The sequence below is a fragment of the Pongo pygmaeus genome, chromosome X (genome assembly GCF_028885625.2).
Source record: "Pongo pygmaeus isolate AG05252 chromosome X, NHGRI_mPonPyg2-v2.0_pri, whole genome shotgun sequence".
Classification (NCBI taxonomy): Eukaryota; Metazoa; Chordata; class Mammalia; order Primates; family Hominidae; genus Pongo; species Pongo pygmaeus.
The window spans coordinates 154,292,002-154,307,973 of record NC_072396.2 but is presented as its reverse complement, the minus strand read 5'-3'; the positions used below and the strand labels follow the sequence as shown (position 1 = coordinate 154,307,973).

The 15,972-nt window shown below is 54.6% G+C and overlaps 3 protein-coding genes and 1 pseudogene across 8 annotated transcripts in view; 2 read left to right on the top strand and 2 right to left on the bottom strand.

The window, feature by feature from the left end:
* Positions 1-40: 40 nt before the first annotated feature.
* Positions 41-5,366, bottom strand: LOC129023812 (EOLA-like protein; annotated as a pseudogene).
* HSFX3 (heat shock transcription factor family, X-linked member 3) lies at positions 1,015-2,765 on the top strand. Its single transcript, XM_054470641.1, has 2 exons — positions 1,015-1,602; positions 2,062-2,765. The coding sequence occupies exons 1-2, from the start codon at positions 1,120-1,122 to the stop codon at positions 2,644-2,646; spliced, it is 1,068 nt and encodes a 355-aa protein (XP_054326616.1). The 5' UTR covers positions 1,015-1,119; the 3' UTR covers positions 2,647-2,765.
* LOC129023815 (uncharacterized) lies at positions 5,259-10,632 on the bottom strand. Its single transcript, XM_063660245.1, has 4 exons — positions 10,211-10,632; positions 8,931-8,977; positions 5,501-5,633; positions 5,259-5,395 (listed from the first exon to the last, which is right to left on the bottom strand). The coding sequence occupies exons 1-3, from the start codon at positions 10,551-10,553 to the stop codon at positions 5,553-5,555; spliced, it is 471 nt and encodes a 156-aa protein (XP_063516315.1). The 5' UTR covers positions 10,554-10,632; the 3' UTR covers positions 5,259-5,395; positions 5,501-5,552.
* The window catches only part of IDS (iduronate 2-sulfatase), a 64,757-nt gene continuing 58,977 nt past the window's right edge, over positions 10,193-15,972 (top strand). The window contains exons 1-5 of one of the 6 annotated variants that reach the window (XM_063660239.1): positions 10,193-10,315; positions 11,926-12,153; positions 12,328-12,510; positions 13,063-13,120; positions 15,020-15,059. The gene's annotated coding sequence lies outside the window, so the exon portion shown is untranslated. Of the gene's footprint in view, positions 10,316-10,789; positions 10,825-11,625; positions 12,511-13,062; positions 13,121-13,456; positions 13,603-15,019; positions 15,060-15,972 lie in introns of those variants that run through there. The other 5 variants (XM_063660240.1, XM_063660241.1, XM_063660243.1 and 2 more) reach the window with 5 other exon arrangements.

Genomic DNA, 15,972 nt, shown 5'->3' with positions numbered 1-15,972 from the left:
CCGGGATTGAACATGGCTTTCATTTGGGTTTTCTCCCTCCTCCTGCTCAACCCAACACACGCTCATACGCTCATCTCTTTTCAAATACATAATGATGGCACTTTTGTGCTGGATTACTTTAATCAGGTCTAACTAGACAAGCAGAAACTTTTCTTAGGCTAGTCTGTGTAAAGCAGGCCTCAGAAATGAACATGTCTTGGGCAATGAAAACAGTATTTATGGGCAAAAATGAAACTAAAGGTAATCTCCTGTTGTGATCTGCAAGAGGGTGAGATGCAGGGGCAAGCAGAGCTCCAAAGGAGACTCCAAAGCACAGCTGAGGATGTGGCCATCCAACCACAAATGGTGCTCTGGGTAACACAGTGGTAGAGGAGTGAGGGGAGTGCTCCCACCATGCTCAGGCACAGCAGCACTCTGGGGACAACTTGACCAAGGGGAATAAGAAACACTTTATCTGGGCCCACTGGAGCACATCCAACCGATCATTAGGAGTACTTGGAAGAGACCAAAGCAGGAAGGAGATGAGGGGGATTGGAAAAGAGGGGTGCTACCACACAGATCAGGCCAAACAGCCTGGTAGGGACCACCATCTCCTAGAAGGCAGTCACCCACGAGGGGTCCATCTGACTCAAGCAGTCTTGGTGAAACCCAAGCTAGGGCTAACTAGGGGCTGGCTCTTGAGCAAATTAGAGGCCAGCAAATGGCCTCCCCTGTCTTCAGGGTTGGGAGTGGCCATAGAGCCATGGTTTCTCAACTCATCTGGGGCCTGGCCCCATGACACAATGTGACTGTCAGAAGGTGGGAGACTTTTCTGGGAACTTGAACCATGCCTGTTTATACTTTTTAGAAAAGGGAGAAGCTGAAGGCCATGCCACCTGTCTACTCCCCCAACACCTGGCCAGGGACCCCTCTCCAGATTGGCTGAGAGCCACCTTTGTGACATCATGTGACAAATACAGCAGATGATGAGTTAAGCCACTGGTTGCCCTGATACCGAGACTCTAGAATTTTGTGGACAGTATTTATTGGGCACACCTACTCTGACTGAGGCATTTTGGACTTGCTAGGACAGTGATAAGGGCCTTGGGTACAAAATGCTCCTGATTCTGGTGTAGCTCCATGGCGAGTCAGAACACTGAACAGGAATATGAAGCCAAGCTGGCCCCATCTGTTGGTGGAGAGCCAACAAGCGGGGGCCCATCTAGTTCTTCACCTGATCCAAATCCAGATTCCAGCGAGGTTTTGGACAGGCACGAGGACCAAGCCATGAGCCAAGATCCAGGCTCCCAAGATAACTCACCACCAGAAGACCGAAACCAACGCGTGGCCAACGTGGAAGACAACCACAACCTTTTTAGGCTTTCCTTCCCAAGAAAGCTTTGGATGATTGTGGAGGAAGACACATTCAAGTCTGTGAGCTGGAATGATGACGGAGACGCCGTGATCATCGAGAAGGATCTCTTCCAGAGGGAGGTTCTTCAACGGAGAGGTGCAGAGAAGATCTTCGAAACAGACAGCTTGAAGAGTATCATTCGCCAGCTGAACCTCTATGGATTCTGCAAAATACGCTCAAGCAACTCTCCAGGAAACAAGAAAATGATGGTAAAGTAGAAAGCATTTCTGTAATCCCTTTTCTCTCTTTCTCAAACATATCTTCATAGGACACCAATATAAATAATACGTCGTAAGAACTTAAGTGTCAAAGATAGCATTTTAAAATGTGAAACATTGTTTATTGAAAGATGAAAAGTATAGAACTTAAAAAGTATGGATTTTGATATTAAACTACAACCCCCTTAGAGATAATGTAAGCATCATATTATGCAGACCTGCATATTACCTCTACGGGGTTGCAGTTTAATATCAAAATCCATGCTATTTATATATTACTGCCTTAATCTATGAATCGTTTATCTTTAGTCAGGTCATGCTGTAGAGCATAACCACACTTGCTGCCACTTACAGCATTCTTTTCTCCATTGCAAAACAAAATCACTATTTTGAGAGGTGGGAAAGGAATAATTTATCCCAGAACAACTAACATGTTTCATTTTGTTTCAGATCTACCGCAACTCCAATTTTCAGAGAGACAAGCCCAGGCTCCTGGAGAATATCCAGAGAAATCACCGCAGAAACACCGCTCAGCAAGCGACCCGTGTCCCAACTCCAAAGAGAAAGAAGCTGGTAGCTACAAGACGCTCCCTACGTATCTATCACATCAATGCCAGGAAAGAAGCAATCAAAATGTGTCAGCAGGGAGCCCCCAGTGTTCAGGGACCCAGTGGCACCCAGTCCTTCAGGCGCTCTGGCATGTGGTGGTCCAAGAAGAGTGCCACTAGGCATCCCCTGGGAAATGGGTCCCCTCAGGAACCAAATGGCCCAAGTTGGGAGGGCACCTCTGGGAATGTCACATTTGCATCTTCTGCTACTACCTGGATGGAAGGCACAGGGCAAGTGCCTAGTAGTCTGGTTTACTCAGATAATGGTAGTGTAATGTCTTTGTACAATATCTGTTACTACGTTCTGTTGGCCTCCCTCTCAGTCATGTCTCCAAATGAGCCCTCTGACAATGAGGAGGAGCAGGAAGGCTCCTCAGATGACAAGTATAGGCTATGTGAACAGTTCAGAAACAATGCAAGTCCATGAACTCACAGGCCACTAATGGCCCATAAAAGTTGCCATTTTCTAATGAGAAACACATTTTTGGTCTTAATAAAGAAAAACAAAATTCCATGGAAATAAATAATAAACAATTTAAATGAGAACTGTTGTCTGTGTGTTTTTTTTTTTTTTACCTTCTATATTATACACATCTCATTGGCAGAAGCCACGGGAGGCTGGAAATCCTGTCCAAGACAGGCTTTGGTCCCCATTGTCCTCGTTTATTTGGAGAAGCAGCATTTTCACACACTCAGCAAAGGATGTTGCTAGGAAGTGTCGAGGCCAAGCCCAGGAAGATCCGGTCCCCTGAGATTGGCCTGCTGGCCAGGAGAAAGAATAGACTCCTGATTCCAGCAATATCTTCCTGTATCTTCAAAAAGGAGATTGTTTCCTCACGGGTCCCTCCCAATGTTGCCAGGAAGTGTCTGATCAGCAGCTCAGCATCCCTAGCCTAGCATCCAGGGGCCTCCAAAGAGGCCCACTTGAAAGTCAGGCCACCCCGTCTGCCATGGGATGTACGACCACCATAACATCCTGGCTCAGAAGAGAAGGGCCACTGCAGTCAATACCTGGGGGGAAATGCCCATCATCCTCATGGATAACAACTAGAAACTTTGCTAAATCACCAAAAAAAAAAAAAAAAAAATTACTACAAAATAAAACAGCACCACTGATCACATTTCCAAGTTAAGCTCACTCTACTAGAGCTGTATTTTGGATGTATTGCTAGGATAGGAAGTAGCTGTGTGATGCAGGTAACACACATGCTTCAGAAACTGACAGACACTTTCACAACAGAATGAGAGTAACCTGAAAGGACAGACAGCTGCTCTAAGTCTGATGTCCTCTTCATCCTGCATGAGTCGGTTGATTAATAGCTAGTCACTACCAGGCAAACATTCAGTGCCAGGTCCCAGACTTTCTGTAATGTCGCCTGGATGCTAGTTACACATTTCATGAGTTTTGACCAGACCAAATCAGGGGAAAACATAGAACGAAGCCTCAAACACTAACCAGTCATCTACAACACATTTATTTGTACAATCCAGAAACTAGCAGGACCAAAATTAGAAGCAATGCTGAGACATTTACTGGCAGCTTTTCCTTCTACCCTAAGGTCAAAGTACTTGAGACATTGCCTGTGTGTCTAAAGAGGCATCACATAAGGAAAGCCCCACCCCCTACTTCCTTCACCTAAGCAAAGAAACCTGTTTACATGCACAGTGCTTAGTGGGTGGGATTCTCCAAAGCAGTGGAAATTCAGATTTAACCTAATGTACATAGGTCTGCGTCATGCTGGCGAATTGAAGGTGTCATGATTTAGCTGGTTTCTCTGGAACATTCCTTTCAGGAGCCCACACTTGTCACACTTCATGCCCCAAAGGGATCAGGTGCTCTGGGATGTCTACCTGGAATACATCCTTGCCTCCTTTCCTAGGTATGGGCTCCAGTAACCACCCGGGGTTTGAAATCACTGTCAGGTACTTCTGCTTCAGGTTGGTCAGTACAGCTCGATTTTCTAGTTCCACAACCTCATCGGGAGTCAAGTCTTCGGGGCATTGCAAAGTTTCCCCGATGTCAACGAGTCCTGTACATAAAGAGAGATACAAATGAATGCCTTTCACTTTCATAGCCCAAGGCCTGCCCATGTGACAACACAGTTACTCAAAGTCACAATCAATAGAGAGTAAGACGGCATCAGTAAAATGACAAGAAGGGAGTCAAGTCCTTCTTCCGTAGCTTTGATAACGAGCCAAACCCGATTCAGGAAATGCTGGGAGAGGCAGGGGGAGGGCTCCAGAAAGGCAGAGGAGAGGGCCTCGTCCTCATGAAGCCACACAAGTAAGAGGCAGGTCCAAGCCAGACTTTTGAGGGCAGTGGTTGCAGATTGGAAGGGCACCAGCCACTGCCTGGGAAGCTACAGGTGATGCCTGAAAAGGTCACCAGGGGACAGGTGCTGATGTCGGGCCTCAGTCACCTAGAGGTTAGGGGACTTGCCCAGGGTGCTGTGAGTGGTGGGGCTGGGGCAGGTTCATGAAGCCAGGCAGGCAGCCCAACTCTAGAGGTCACCTGACCCATTCGGCGGGCTGGGCTGCTTTTCATGGTCTCTGCCACACATGTGCACTCATACACGTATGCACAAACACACACACACACACAGCCAAACACCACAAACACCATGTGCACATGGACCTGACCAGGCTTCTCACTGAGATCAGAAATAGGAACTGAGGCCCAGAGCGGAGAAATGATTTACCAGAGCTCGCGGAAGCTAGGTATGCCAACCCCCAGCCCGAGGCCCTTGCTGTCCCTTTGAAGGTGTGTTGCCGAAAGGAACTGTGTTATACACGCCAATCAGTTCAGACGACAAGAGAAGCCCCCAAATTCCCAAGCAAGATCTTGGGTGGCAGCCCTAGGCGTTGTCTGCGCATTGGGTACATTGTCACTTACCCGCTATCACTCCTCGGCCAAACTTTTCCCCTTCCCTGAGCAAGGCCTGAATCTGAGCAGGAGTCATCCCGAACCTCTCCACCAGCAGCTCCCGCCAGGCATCGCCTTCCCAGTCCCTGTGAGCAACGTGGATGGCGATGGTACAGTTCCGCTGGCTGCTCAGCAGGGGACGCCAGCGTGTCTCCACAGTCTTGACTCCATTTAAGACAGAGCCAGCATTAAGGCTGCCGGAAGGAGAGGCAGCCAAACTTCATCTTCGCAGGTGCCCCGGGCCTCCGGTGGCCTGCGGAAGCACAGAAGCGCATCATACGCCAGCCCTCCAAGCTCACCTGCAGTGGCCTGACCTTCCCCACCCCCGTGTCTCTCAGATGGCCTAAATCGCACTGACCTTGATAGTCTGCTGCTTCCGTCTGTCACTGATGTCCAGCACCACAGCAGGCTCAAGGAAACGGGCTGGGATTCGGCTGACTCAGGTCCATCCCATGGAGTCTTTGGGGCGGTCCAGAGTAGGGCAGGGACAGCTAGAGGAAGGCACAGGCAGGACAGCATGTGGTCAGTGCTATGACAGAGGTCACCGAGCCCTAGGGCAACACAGAGGACAGAGGGCCCCCTCGGCCTAGCCAGAGTGGAGAGTCGGGGCTGGTGTTAGCCCTCTTCCAGCACAGAGGGACAGTCCCAGGCTCTGCTTCTCTTCTTTTCCCCCTGCTGTGCCTTGCCAACACTCTCAGTGCCCTGGCCCTGCCGCCAACAAGGCACTGACCTTCCCGGCTCCTACTCCAGGGCTGCTGAACCCACATCGTTGATATCCAATCTCAGCTCTGCTCTCAGGATGCACCGTGACCTCAGATGGCCCTTAGACATCTCCTCTCCACCCCTCTGGGTGCCACCTTCCTCAAGCCCCTTCCCCCACCACTGCTCTCCACTGTCAGCAGACGCTCCTGTCCCAATCTGAGCTGAGAAAAGAAGAATGATAATCAGAACAACTGGCAACCCCACACACATGCCTTCACGTGCCAGCTCTGGGATGGCATGATCCTCGGATCATCAAATTGAATCTTCAAGTAACCCAGCAGGGTCAGTGGTACTGTGAGGCCCACTCTATGGCTGAGGAGAATGAGGCACCAGCCCACAGTCACACGGGCTCTGGCTTCCCACAACTCTTGCCCAGCCTCCTGCGTGTGTGGCTTGGGAGAGGGTCCCCTCCTCTTGCACAGAGGACAGCCCTGTGCCTTGGAAGGAGCCCTGGGCTTGAAACCAGAACCTCAGCCCAGTCACAGACTCTTAAGATGCCTCAGTTTCCACATGGCTGTGAGGATGGGAGATAAGGCACCAAGAGCACCCAGCCCAGTACCTGGCACCTAACAGAACAGTCAGAAATAGTGGCTGCCCTCACCCCTCAGGCCTGTGGCCCCGCCCCCGGCCCCGAACTCCACCCTTGAGCTGCCCCCACTCCTCTCTCTGTCCTTCCTTTCAGCACATAAACGCAACCTCTAGTACGCTCTATGATTTTAAGAAAATATACCCACCCTCATGAGACAAAGCCCTGATAGGGCCAAAGCTGCCTGGTATTCACTCCTTTCCCAATCGGCAGTGCAGCCTTCTGAGCTCCAGATCTGCTTTTCTCCCGCCTCTGGGGTGAGCTGCCCCAGCCGAGCCAGTTGCCTGCTGTGCTCTGGACCCTGCTCCTCTGGCTCACTGCGGGCCCTGGGTGCCACCAGCCACCATCTATGCTCGCTCAGCATCCCTACTCTGAGCACATGCGTGCCTCCCGCTCTGCCTCCCTTCTCTTTAACCCTGAATAGCCGAGACCTCAGAAGAGCTGTCTACATGCACAGTGTCTACTTCCTCTCTGAACCTTCTGCCCCCACCCCCACCTTTCTCCCTTTATTCCCCACCCCCCCACCCACTCCACTGACTCACCTATCCCCACAAGCACCCATGGCCGGCCTCATGCCAGTCCTGTCTTCATCTTAGTCCATACTCAGCAGCCCCAGCATGGCTGGGCACACTCCTTCCCTCCTTCTGGGACCCCCACGTTGCTCACCGTCCTGCTCTGAATCACGTGGTGCAGGCCACCCCCCGTCAGACTCAGCCTTAGGTGGACAGGCCTGTACACACTCAGGACCCCAACCACCACCACCAAGTCCACCTCCCTTCCACCTCTGTGAGTGGCATCACCAGCTACACAGTGTTCCTGCCCCAGACCTAGCTGCTCTCTGCCCTCCCTCTCTTTCCCACATCTGCGGCCCACATCCCGTGGCACTGTGTCCAAAACCGACACTGAATCCGATCCCTCTCCATAATCTCTATGGCCACAATCCCAATCCAATGCCCTAAAACCCCCTGCCTTCTGAAGAAGTCTCCTGATAGCACCCCCACCCCCGCCTCAGCACTTGTCCTCTGCACTCTTGTGACCACACTGCCATCGGAACGATCTTGGTACAGGGACAATGAGATTATGTCACTCCTCTACTGAAACCTTTCAAGGGCTCCCTGCCCCAACTAGCACGGAATCCACACTTCCTCTCAGGGCACTCAAGGTCTCTCCTGATCTGGCTTCCCACCCCAGCCACGTCCTCTCCTCTCCCCTTTATTCACCACCCTGCAGCCACACAGGCCTTCCATCCCCTGAGGGAACATGCCAAGCTTGTTTCTACCTCAGGGCCTTTGTCAGTTGTGATGGGTTGCATTGTGTCCTCTTAAAATGCGTATGTTGAAGTCCTAAACCCCAGCACCTCAAAATGTGGCCTTATATATAAAAACAGACTCATTACAGAGGCAATCAAGTGAGACTGAAGCCATTAGGGCGGACCCGCATCCAATGTGGCTGGCGTCCTTATGAAAAGGGGGATTTCAGAGACAGTCATGCACACAGGGAGAACACCATGAGAAGATAAACGCAGAGATAAGGGAGATGCTTCTACAAGCCAATGAGTGCCACAGATTGCCAGCCAGCCGCCCGCAGCTAAGAGAAAGGGGCAGACCACATTGTCTTTCACAGCCCACAGAAAAAACGAACCTGGCCAACACTTTGATTTCAGACTTCCATCCTCCAGAACTGCGAGACAATGACTGTCTGTTGTTTAAGCCAGCCCCTTTATGGTCCTTTGTTTCAGCCATCTTGGCAAACTGCTGTTCCCAACACATCTCCACAGGATAGGGCATGAGTTTTCCATTTAACAGCACATCAAGCCCATTCTTTCCACCTGACAATCTTCATCTACCTTGTTTTTCACTGCCTGTGTGGTATCCCATTGTTGGTCGTCTCATAATTTGCCTGACCATTCCTCCACTGATGGAGAGTTACAAGTTGCTTCCCACTTTTGCCACTAGAAATGACATTACCTCTAACACTCGCTGTGTGAAGACATGCTGAAGGAAATGCCTCAGCCGCCTGGCACGCCCATCTAAGATGCTGATATCTGCCAGCAAATGACTTTCCACAAAGACTCACCCGTGTACCCTCCACCAACCCATCCATGGCGCCATTTCCTCACACACTTGTGGCCCCTGAGCATCATTATTCTCCTGATGGGTGACAAAAGATCACCAGGTTCCTTGGTTCTGGATTACTTCTGACAGAGGCCGAATGTCCCCCACAGGTCCTGGCCACTTCCATCGGAATATGTGGCTACAGTAAATGCCTCTTTTCTGCCGCCCAGTTTCTTAGCCAACCCTTTTCTCATCATCACCACAAACTCAGAACAAACGCGGACTGTGTGTGTGTGTGTGTGTGTGGAATCCCTAGTAGGAACTGATGTAACTGAAAAGGCAAGAAGGAGGCTGAGTCCCCTCTTACCTGGTGCTGCAGAGAGTACCTGCTTTACGGCCAGAGGAGGAACACTCTTCCACTTAGCTTCTTTACCTGCACAACAAGGAAGATAAAGAGGAAAGGTCATTAAGTGCAAGCCAGCAAAGCTGGTTAATGGCCCTAGGAAGGTCTTCTACTCAGCAGGCATTGGAAACCAAGAAGAGCTGGGAGGCCTGGTCTTATCAGTAACACACATGTGCACATCACAGTTTGGTTCTGCTAATCACAGCAGTGGGACCCTCCGCACCTGTCTGGGTCAAGGACCACAGGGTGCACCAGCCCGCAGGGCAGAAAATCATTTCACCACGTTGAGCAGCATTCTTGCAGCCGAGCATGCTCCATTCGAAGGGAGAAAAATGACACTTCCCCTCCCATTGTCCCGGGGCGAGGGTTTGGGGCTCTAAATCCCATTGTCCTCAGCTTAATTCTGGGTAGGTCACGCTGAGCACGGCGCCACAGGCCACAGAGCTGCGCACCGCCCGGCCTCGGGTCCAGGCGAGCTCACAGCAGAAGGGTCAACGGGAGGCAGGGAAGACCGGACTGAGGTGGGGCCGCTGTGTGTGGAGCAGCACACGGGCTTTCTACTCGCAGACGCACGTCGCGGGTACACGCGCTTAGAAGGAGCGGAGCCGAGACCCTGCCGACAGCAGGGGACAGGAAAAGCCGCCTGGGTCGCGCCCCGCACGGGTTCCCAGCCACACATCCAGGGAAACCCCAGCCCTCAGGTTCCGTCCGCAAGAAGGCTTAGCACACAGGCTCCCGCACCATGGGCCCTGGCACCTTTCAGCCCCGGCAGGTCTCACGGCCTCCGCAACGACGGACCCTGCGAGTCGTGGGTGCCTAGGGCCGACTCCGGCTTTTCGCCACAGGGAAGAACAGTCCTCCGCCTCCCCGAGACCCAGCGAGGCCACCGGAGCCAGGACGATGGGCTCCCAAGCAAGGAGACGTGGGCCGCTGTGAGAAGAGGGAGCGCCTGGCTAGTGTCGAGGCTACAAGGTCGCTGCCGCTAACTCCGGGAAACCAGTGGCTGGTGACAGGTGCTAGCCGTCCATAACTCTTCCGGTTTCATGCAGTTCCCGTCATCCCTTTCACGAAGAACGTACGTGTGCGCGCAATCACGCATATACGCACACCACGCACGTACGCAGGAGGCACGTACTGAGCCATGCATATAGACAGCAAACATCTGTCTATATGACAAATGAATCTCGCATTCACGAACACTCGCACTGACGACATCACGCACGTTCGCACGCCCTGGCTGCTAGGAGACGCTATTCCGTTTACCCGGCCCTGATGCGCGCCAGTCAACCAGGCGAAGGCCAGGGGACCTCGAGACCGGCAGCCTGGACGATGAACCGGAAGGAGGAAAAGGAACGGGAGGGAGAAAGAGTACGGGGAAGGGTGGGACGAGGCCACCAGGCAGGAGTTTTGGGCCCAGAGCTGCTATAGCAGCAGGGAGGAGCTGGGAGAAACCGTTGGGGTGGGGGTGGAGGCGGGGCTGAGAGGAGGGCGGAGCTGGGGGAGGGGCCGAGCGGGACTCACAGAAACAACTGGGGACTGGGTTGAGGGCGGGGCTGGGATAAGAGGCGGGGGGTGGGGAGGGCCGGGCGGGGCTGAGAGAAACCATTGTGGGCAGGGCCGTGGGAGAGTTGAGCGAGGAGAAGCTGTAGGAAGAGCTCGCGGACTCTTGAGAAACAGCAGGGGAAGGCAGGTGTCCGCTGGAGGGGGGGGGGAGGCGGAGAAAGAAATCACTGGGAGGGGCTGGGGGCGGGGTTTTGAAAGCAGCTGCGTAAGAAGCAGGGCGGGGCTGTTAGAGGCGGGGCTCTGGGAGGGGCGGGGCTGAAACTGCTGGGGACGGTTTGTGGGCGGGACTTTGGAAGCAGCCACAGGAGAAGCAGGTCGGGGTGCGGGCGGGGGTCGGGGTGCGGCGGGACCGAGAGAACCTGCAGGGGAGGGGCAGAGGGCGGGGCTTTGGGAGCAGCCCCGAGAGAAGCAGGGCGGGGCTGGTGGGGCGCGGCAGGGACGGGCTGGGCGGGGCGGGGCAGGGACCGGCGGGGCGGGGCAGGGACGGGCGGGGCGGGGCAGGGATGGGAGGGGCGGGGCAGGGACGGGAGGGGCGGGGCAGGGACGGGAGGGGCGGGGCAGGGACGGGAGGGGCGGGGCAGGGACGGGAGGGGCGGGGCAGGGACGGGAGGGGCGGGGCAGGGACGGGAGGGGCGGGGCAGGGACGGGAGGGGCGGGGCAGGGACGGGAGGGGCTTTGGAAGCAGCCGCCTGAGGAAGGAGCAGGGCGGGGTAATGGGAGAACTGAGCGAGGAGCAGCTGCGGGAGGCCCCCGCGGACTCCTGAGAACCAGCTTAGGGGAGCGGGGGCTTGGGGAGGTGTCGGGTGGAATCACGAGAAAGCTCTGTGGGAGGGCCTGGTGCACAGCTCAGCTGCAGCGTGGAGCTCATGGAAAGCCGGACGTTTCTGGAGGAGGAGCAGGGCGGGGTTGTGGCAAAGCGCTGTGGGAGCAGATGGGGCGGGGCTGTGGGAAAGAGCTGGAGAAGGGGGAGCCAGGCTGGAGTGAGGCTGGCGTGTGAGAATGGCGGGGGAGGAGCCAGTGCAGAGCTGGAGGAAAGAGCTGAAAGGTGCTGGGGTGGGCAGAGGGGTAGGAGAAGCGGGATGGGGCTAGAGGAGGCGGAGCTGGGAGCGGTGATGAAGGGGTAGCAGGGTGGGGCTGTGGGAAACGAAGCTGGGGGTGGAGCTGCAGCAGGAACTGGGTCAGAGCTTCTGGAGAAGCCGCCTGCAAGAGGAGGGCGTAGTTGTGGGAAAGAGCTGTGGGTGGAACTGGTTAAGTGCTGGGAGGAGGACGAGCTGGGGGCGGAACAGCTGGGGCGGAGCTGCCGGAGGAGGAGCTGGGGGTGGAGATGCTGGTGAAATGAAGCGGAGCCGAACTGGGGTGGAGCTGTGGGTGGAGCTGGGGGAGGGAGCTGAGGCCCTTCTGTGATGCACCCTTAGGCAAGACTCCAAACTTGCCCGCAGCGACCTAACTGCACCTCCAGTGGCTACCCCCAGAGGGCACGGAAGCAGCAAGAACGGCGGGACCACTTGCCTGGCGTCCATGCAGCTCTAGGCTGAGTCTTGTAGGGCTAAGGCCCCCAGGCCTGCTCTCCTGTGTCCTAGCCGCTCTGTCAGTGCCTGCCAGTGGGGTCCAGAGGGACCGTCTCTTTAACGCCTCTTTTGCAGGTGATGAGAAACATCCCCACTCTTAATGTCTTGCCTCCTCCGACCTAAGTCGCCCAGCACACAGCCCAACTTCCCTGGCAAACTTGCTTTTCAAACTCTCTTCTCTATCTCAGTCACGGGCTCAGGTTCTGTAGTGCTGCCATGCTTTACTCCTCTGTCCTTCCCCTTATCTAGTCTCCCGCAATGACTTCATAACCAAGTTCTGGGTCCCTGCCTCTGGAGTGCCTGATGAGACAAAACGGCTCCTCGTCCTGCATCCCCGCTGCTACTTCCAGAATTCAGGCCTCGTGGTCTGGAGCCTGCACTGTTCCATGAGCCTCCTGACCAACCTGGAGGCCTCTGTCTTTCTTCCCTCAGGTCTGTCGTCCACGTTCCATCGGCTCAGTTTCTAAGTCACAAATCTGTCCCCAGCAATCCTCTAGTGAAAACGCTGCCGGGCCTTCTCAGGTTTAAGTCCTAACAGTTCAGGGAGTCGGCTCAGCTCTCCCCACCCTTAAGCCGAACACTCTCTGGGTTCACGCTGTGCTGTTTAGTCACTGGTCCCCACCAGCCTGCTGTTCCAGGTCTCCTTGCTTTGCACAGGCGGTTCCCATGGCCTTGTCCTGGTGCGCTCCTGGCTTCCTTCAGGGCACAACTTTAACGTCACTTTCACAGCCCCACCCCAAGTATTAGGGACTTTCATCTCCAGCTCTGATAGCATTTTGTACCTCCCCCGTCCCCACCCCACGTTAGGCTCTTGCAACCCAGGGTGGTAATTGCTCTGTAAGAGTCTGTGGCTGCGGCAGGGTCTCTTGAGTTCCTTGAAGGCAAGGCCGGTGTCTTACTCATTTCTGAAACTGGGTGCCCAGGGCACAGTATCTGCTTAGTAAGCGTTGAATGAGCAAAGGGCTGCTTTCTTGTTTTTTCTAGTGAGATGTGCCTACTTCTCCCTGGAGAAGCTCGAGGAAGCAGGAATGCTGGAGATGAGGTGAGGAGGAGAGGGTCCCTCTTTATGGGATGTGGGCCGTAGGGCTGCAGGGGACCTTCAGATCACCAGTTCCAATTCCTATGCATGTTAGCATCCCCTCCTGGGTTCCTTCCCCCCAAGAATGGTTGCCAGCTTCTGCCGAACACCCCAGAACCTGCTGGGAGTGGTTTCAAATCATGAGTGAGGATCCCCGGGATGGTGGGTTGCCGTTGCTCCTCCCGTGGCCTCTTGTTTGAAGAACTAGAACTCGCATAATGAGCTGGATAGTCACCATGTGGCTGCTAGCAGGGAAGCCCATGGTGGCCACATAAGGGCTCCCTTTTCCAACTCTCCCAGCTGCTCCTCACTCTCACTCCTGGGTGTGCTGGGCAGTGGGGTGCAATGCGCACGTAGGTGCACACTCTCCCTGGGCGGCAACGAGCAGCAGAGGTCTGATCTGTGGTCGGGTGAGGAGAGGAAGTCCAAGTAAAGCAGCTGCAGCGGTGAGTGGGCCTAGGAGGAATGGCGTCACCAGTCCAGGTAGGGATGCGGGTGGTGTTCGGCTAACCCTGAGAAAGGGACCAGAATGCTCCTGAGTCTTGATTTTCATTCCCAATAGCAGGTCAGCACCAAACCCAAAAACGCTCTGATTTCTGCCTTCCACGCCACACTCTCTTCACCTGCTGCCTCCTCACTCCTCTCATTAACAATGTCCTGGCAGGAACAAGACTTTTCCCTCCCTCCCTTCTCGTCTCTTAGCAGGTCAGGTCGGCCTTCATCTCCCTAGACCTGTCCTGCTCCTGCCTTCCCCTCTGGGGCCCTCCGTGGATGCTCTGGAGTCCCGGGCAGTAGTCAGCCAACTGCAGGCATGCGGGGCCTTCTCGGGTTCCTTGCTGTGCTCCCATGAAACCGCTGTGCCTGGCTGCACCCCACTAGCACACACTCAACTGACCCCTACTCCTGGGGCCAGGGGTGTGTCTCCTCAAGTTCTGCTTGCTTTTTCAGGCCTTGCTTGCATGCCTATCGTGCCACACATCATATCTCTTTTAGGAAGTCCTTGCCGTTTCTGAAGATCCTTTGCAGCTGACTGTATCCTCTGCCTGCCTCCCCCAGGATACTGCCTCCTTCCTGAAACCACAGCCCCCGCTCAGGTCTTCCTTCCTTCCTCATCACCAGGGAGCCCCCTGCAGAGCTCCCTGTCCATTCCAGTGGCCTTCTGAGCCTTGCCTCCCCTTCCTTCTCCTCCCCTCCCTTCCCCTCTCCCCACTCCCCTCCCTTCCCCTCCCCTACCCCCTCCCCCACCCTGCCTTCTCCTGCTCTGTCCTCTCCCTCCATAGCAGGCTAGCCTCCCTGGGAATTTGCCATCACCTTCCCTCTCTGTGCTCAGCATCCCTGGCTGCGCAGTCCCTCTCTTCCACCCACATGCTCCCCTAGGGAAGCATTCTTTTTGCTCAGCGTGATTTCCGTGCGACTCCTCCTGTTTTCTGAGCCTGTCACCCCCTTCCTCTTCCCTTGCCTCCCCACTGACACTTTCCAGAGTGCAGCCACCTCCCCTTGCTGTGCTTCTTTGTCTCTGAGGCCCAGGAGGAAGTTGCCCTCCTCTGGAGAGGGTTCACGTTTGATTCTGCCTAGTGTTCCGGGACATGGCCAGTCTGGGACCGCTTTAACCCTAATTTATGGTTTCCCTTCAGATGCTTCTTGTTCAGCCCGCCTTCCTCGTCTAGGAAATGGCTTTTGCTCATTTTTCTAGTGAGTCACTTGCCTTGTTGGTATGGAGTTGTAGGAGCTCTTTCTGAATTCTGCCTCTAACCCCATGTTGGCTTTTTGTATTTCAGAGGCCTCGTCTGCTCAGGGGCTTGTTCTTCTGTCTCTTTCAGAGGCCTCGTCTGCTCAGGGGCTTGTTCTTCTGTCTCTTTGCAGGGCTGTTTTGGACTCAGTATTCACCTAAGCACTCCAAATTGTAAGTAACCCCGGAGGTCATGGAGTGTCCCACTGCCCCTCCATCTGGAGGCAGTGACCCCTCTCCCACAGAGGAGGTGCTCGAATGTGTCCAGTGCCCTGCCCATTAGATTAGAGAGGGCTCCCTTCTTTGCTCTCTTGCACTCATTTGTCCGCCTTTTAGCTTTCCTTTTCTGCCCTGACTCTCACAGGGTCGTGTGAATGTGCGATGTAGCAGGAGGAGAGAGGTAAAGTGGAGGAATAGGAGCTGGAGGGGAGGAGGAGAGAAGAAAAGTGGAGAAGGAGGAGGAAGAGAGGGAGTGGGTTGAAGGAGGGAAGGAGGAGGAGAAGGGGAGGAGGAGGAGATGAGACCAAGGAGAAGAGGTGAAGGAAGAGAGGAGGACACAGAAAAGAGAAGAAAGAGGAGAGGAGGAGACGAAGAAGAGGAGGAGGAGCAGCAAAGGAGGAAGAAGAGGAAGAGGACTAGAAAAGCAAGTAAGGAGGAGGGGGAGTAGGAGGAGAGGAGAAGGACAGAAGGAGAAGAGGAGGCAGATGTGGAGGAGAGGAGGCGGAGGAGAGGAGGAGATGAGAAAGAGGAGGAGAAGAGAGGGATGGGGGAGGAGAAAGAGAAAAGAACAGGAGAAGGAGAAGAGGAGGAGTGAAAGAAAAGAGAAGGAGAGGAGGAGGGGGGAGGACAGGGAGGAAGGGAGAAGGAGAGAAATAGGGAGGAAAGGAGGAGAGATGTAGGAGGAAGAGGAGAGGACGAGAGGAGGAGCAGAGGAGGAGGAGAAGGAGAGGAAGAGGAGGAGATTTGGAAGAAGAGGAGAGGTGGAGGAAGAAAGGAGGAGGTGGGGAAGAGGAGAAAGCGGAGAGGAGGAGGCAGAAAGGAGGACTAAGGAGAGGACGAGGAGGAAGAGGAGGAGTAGAATAAGAGG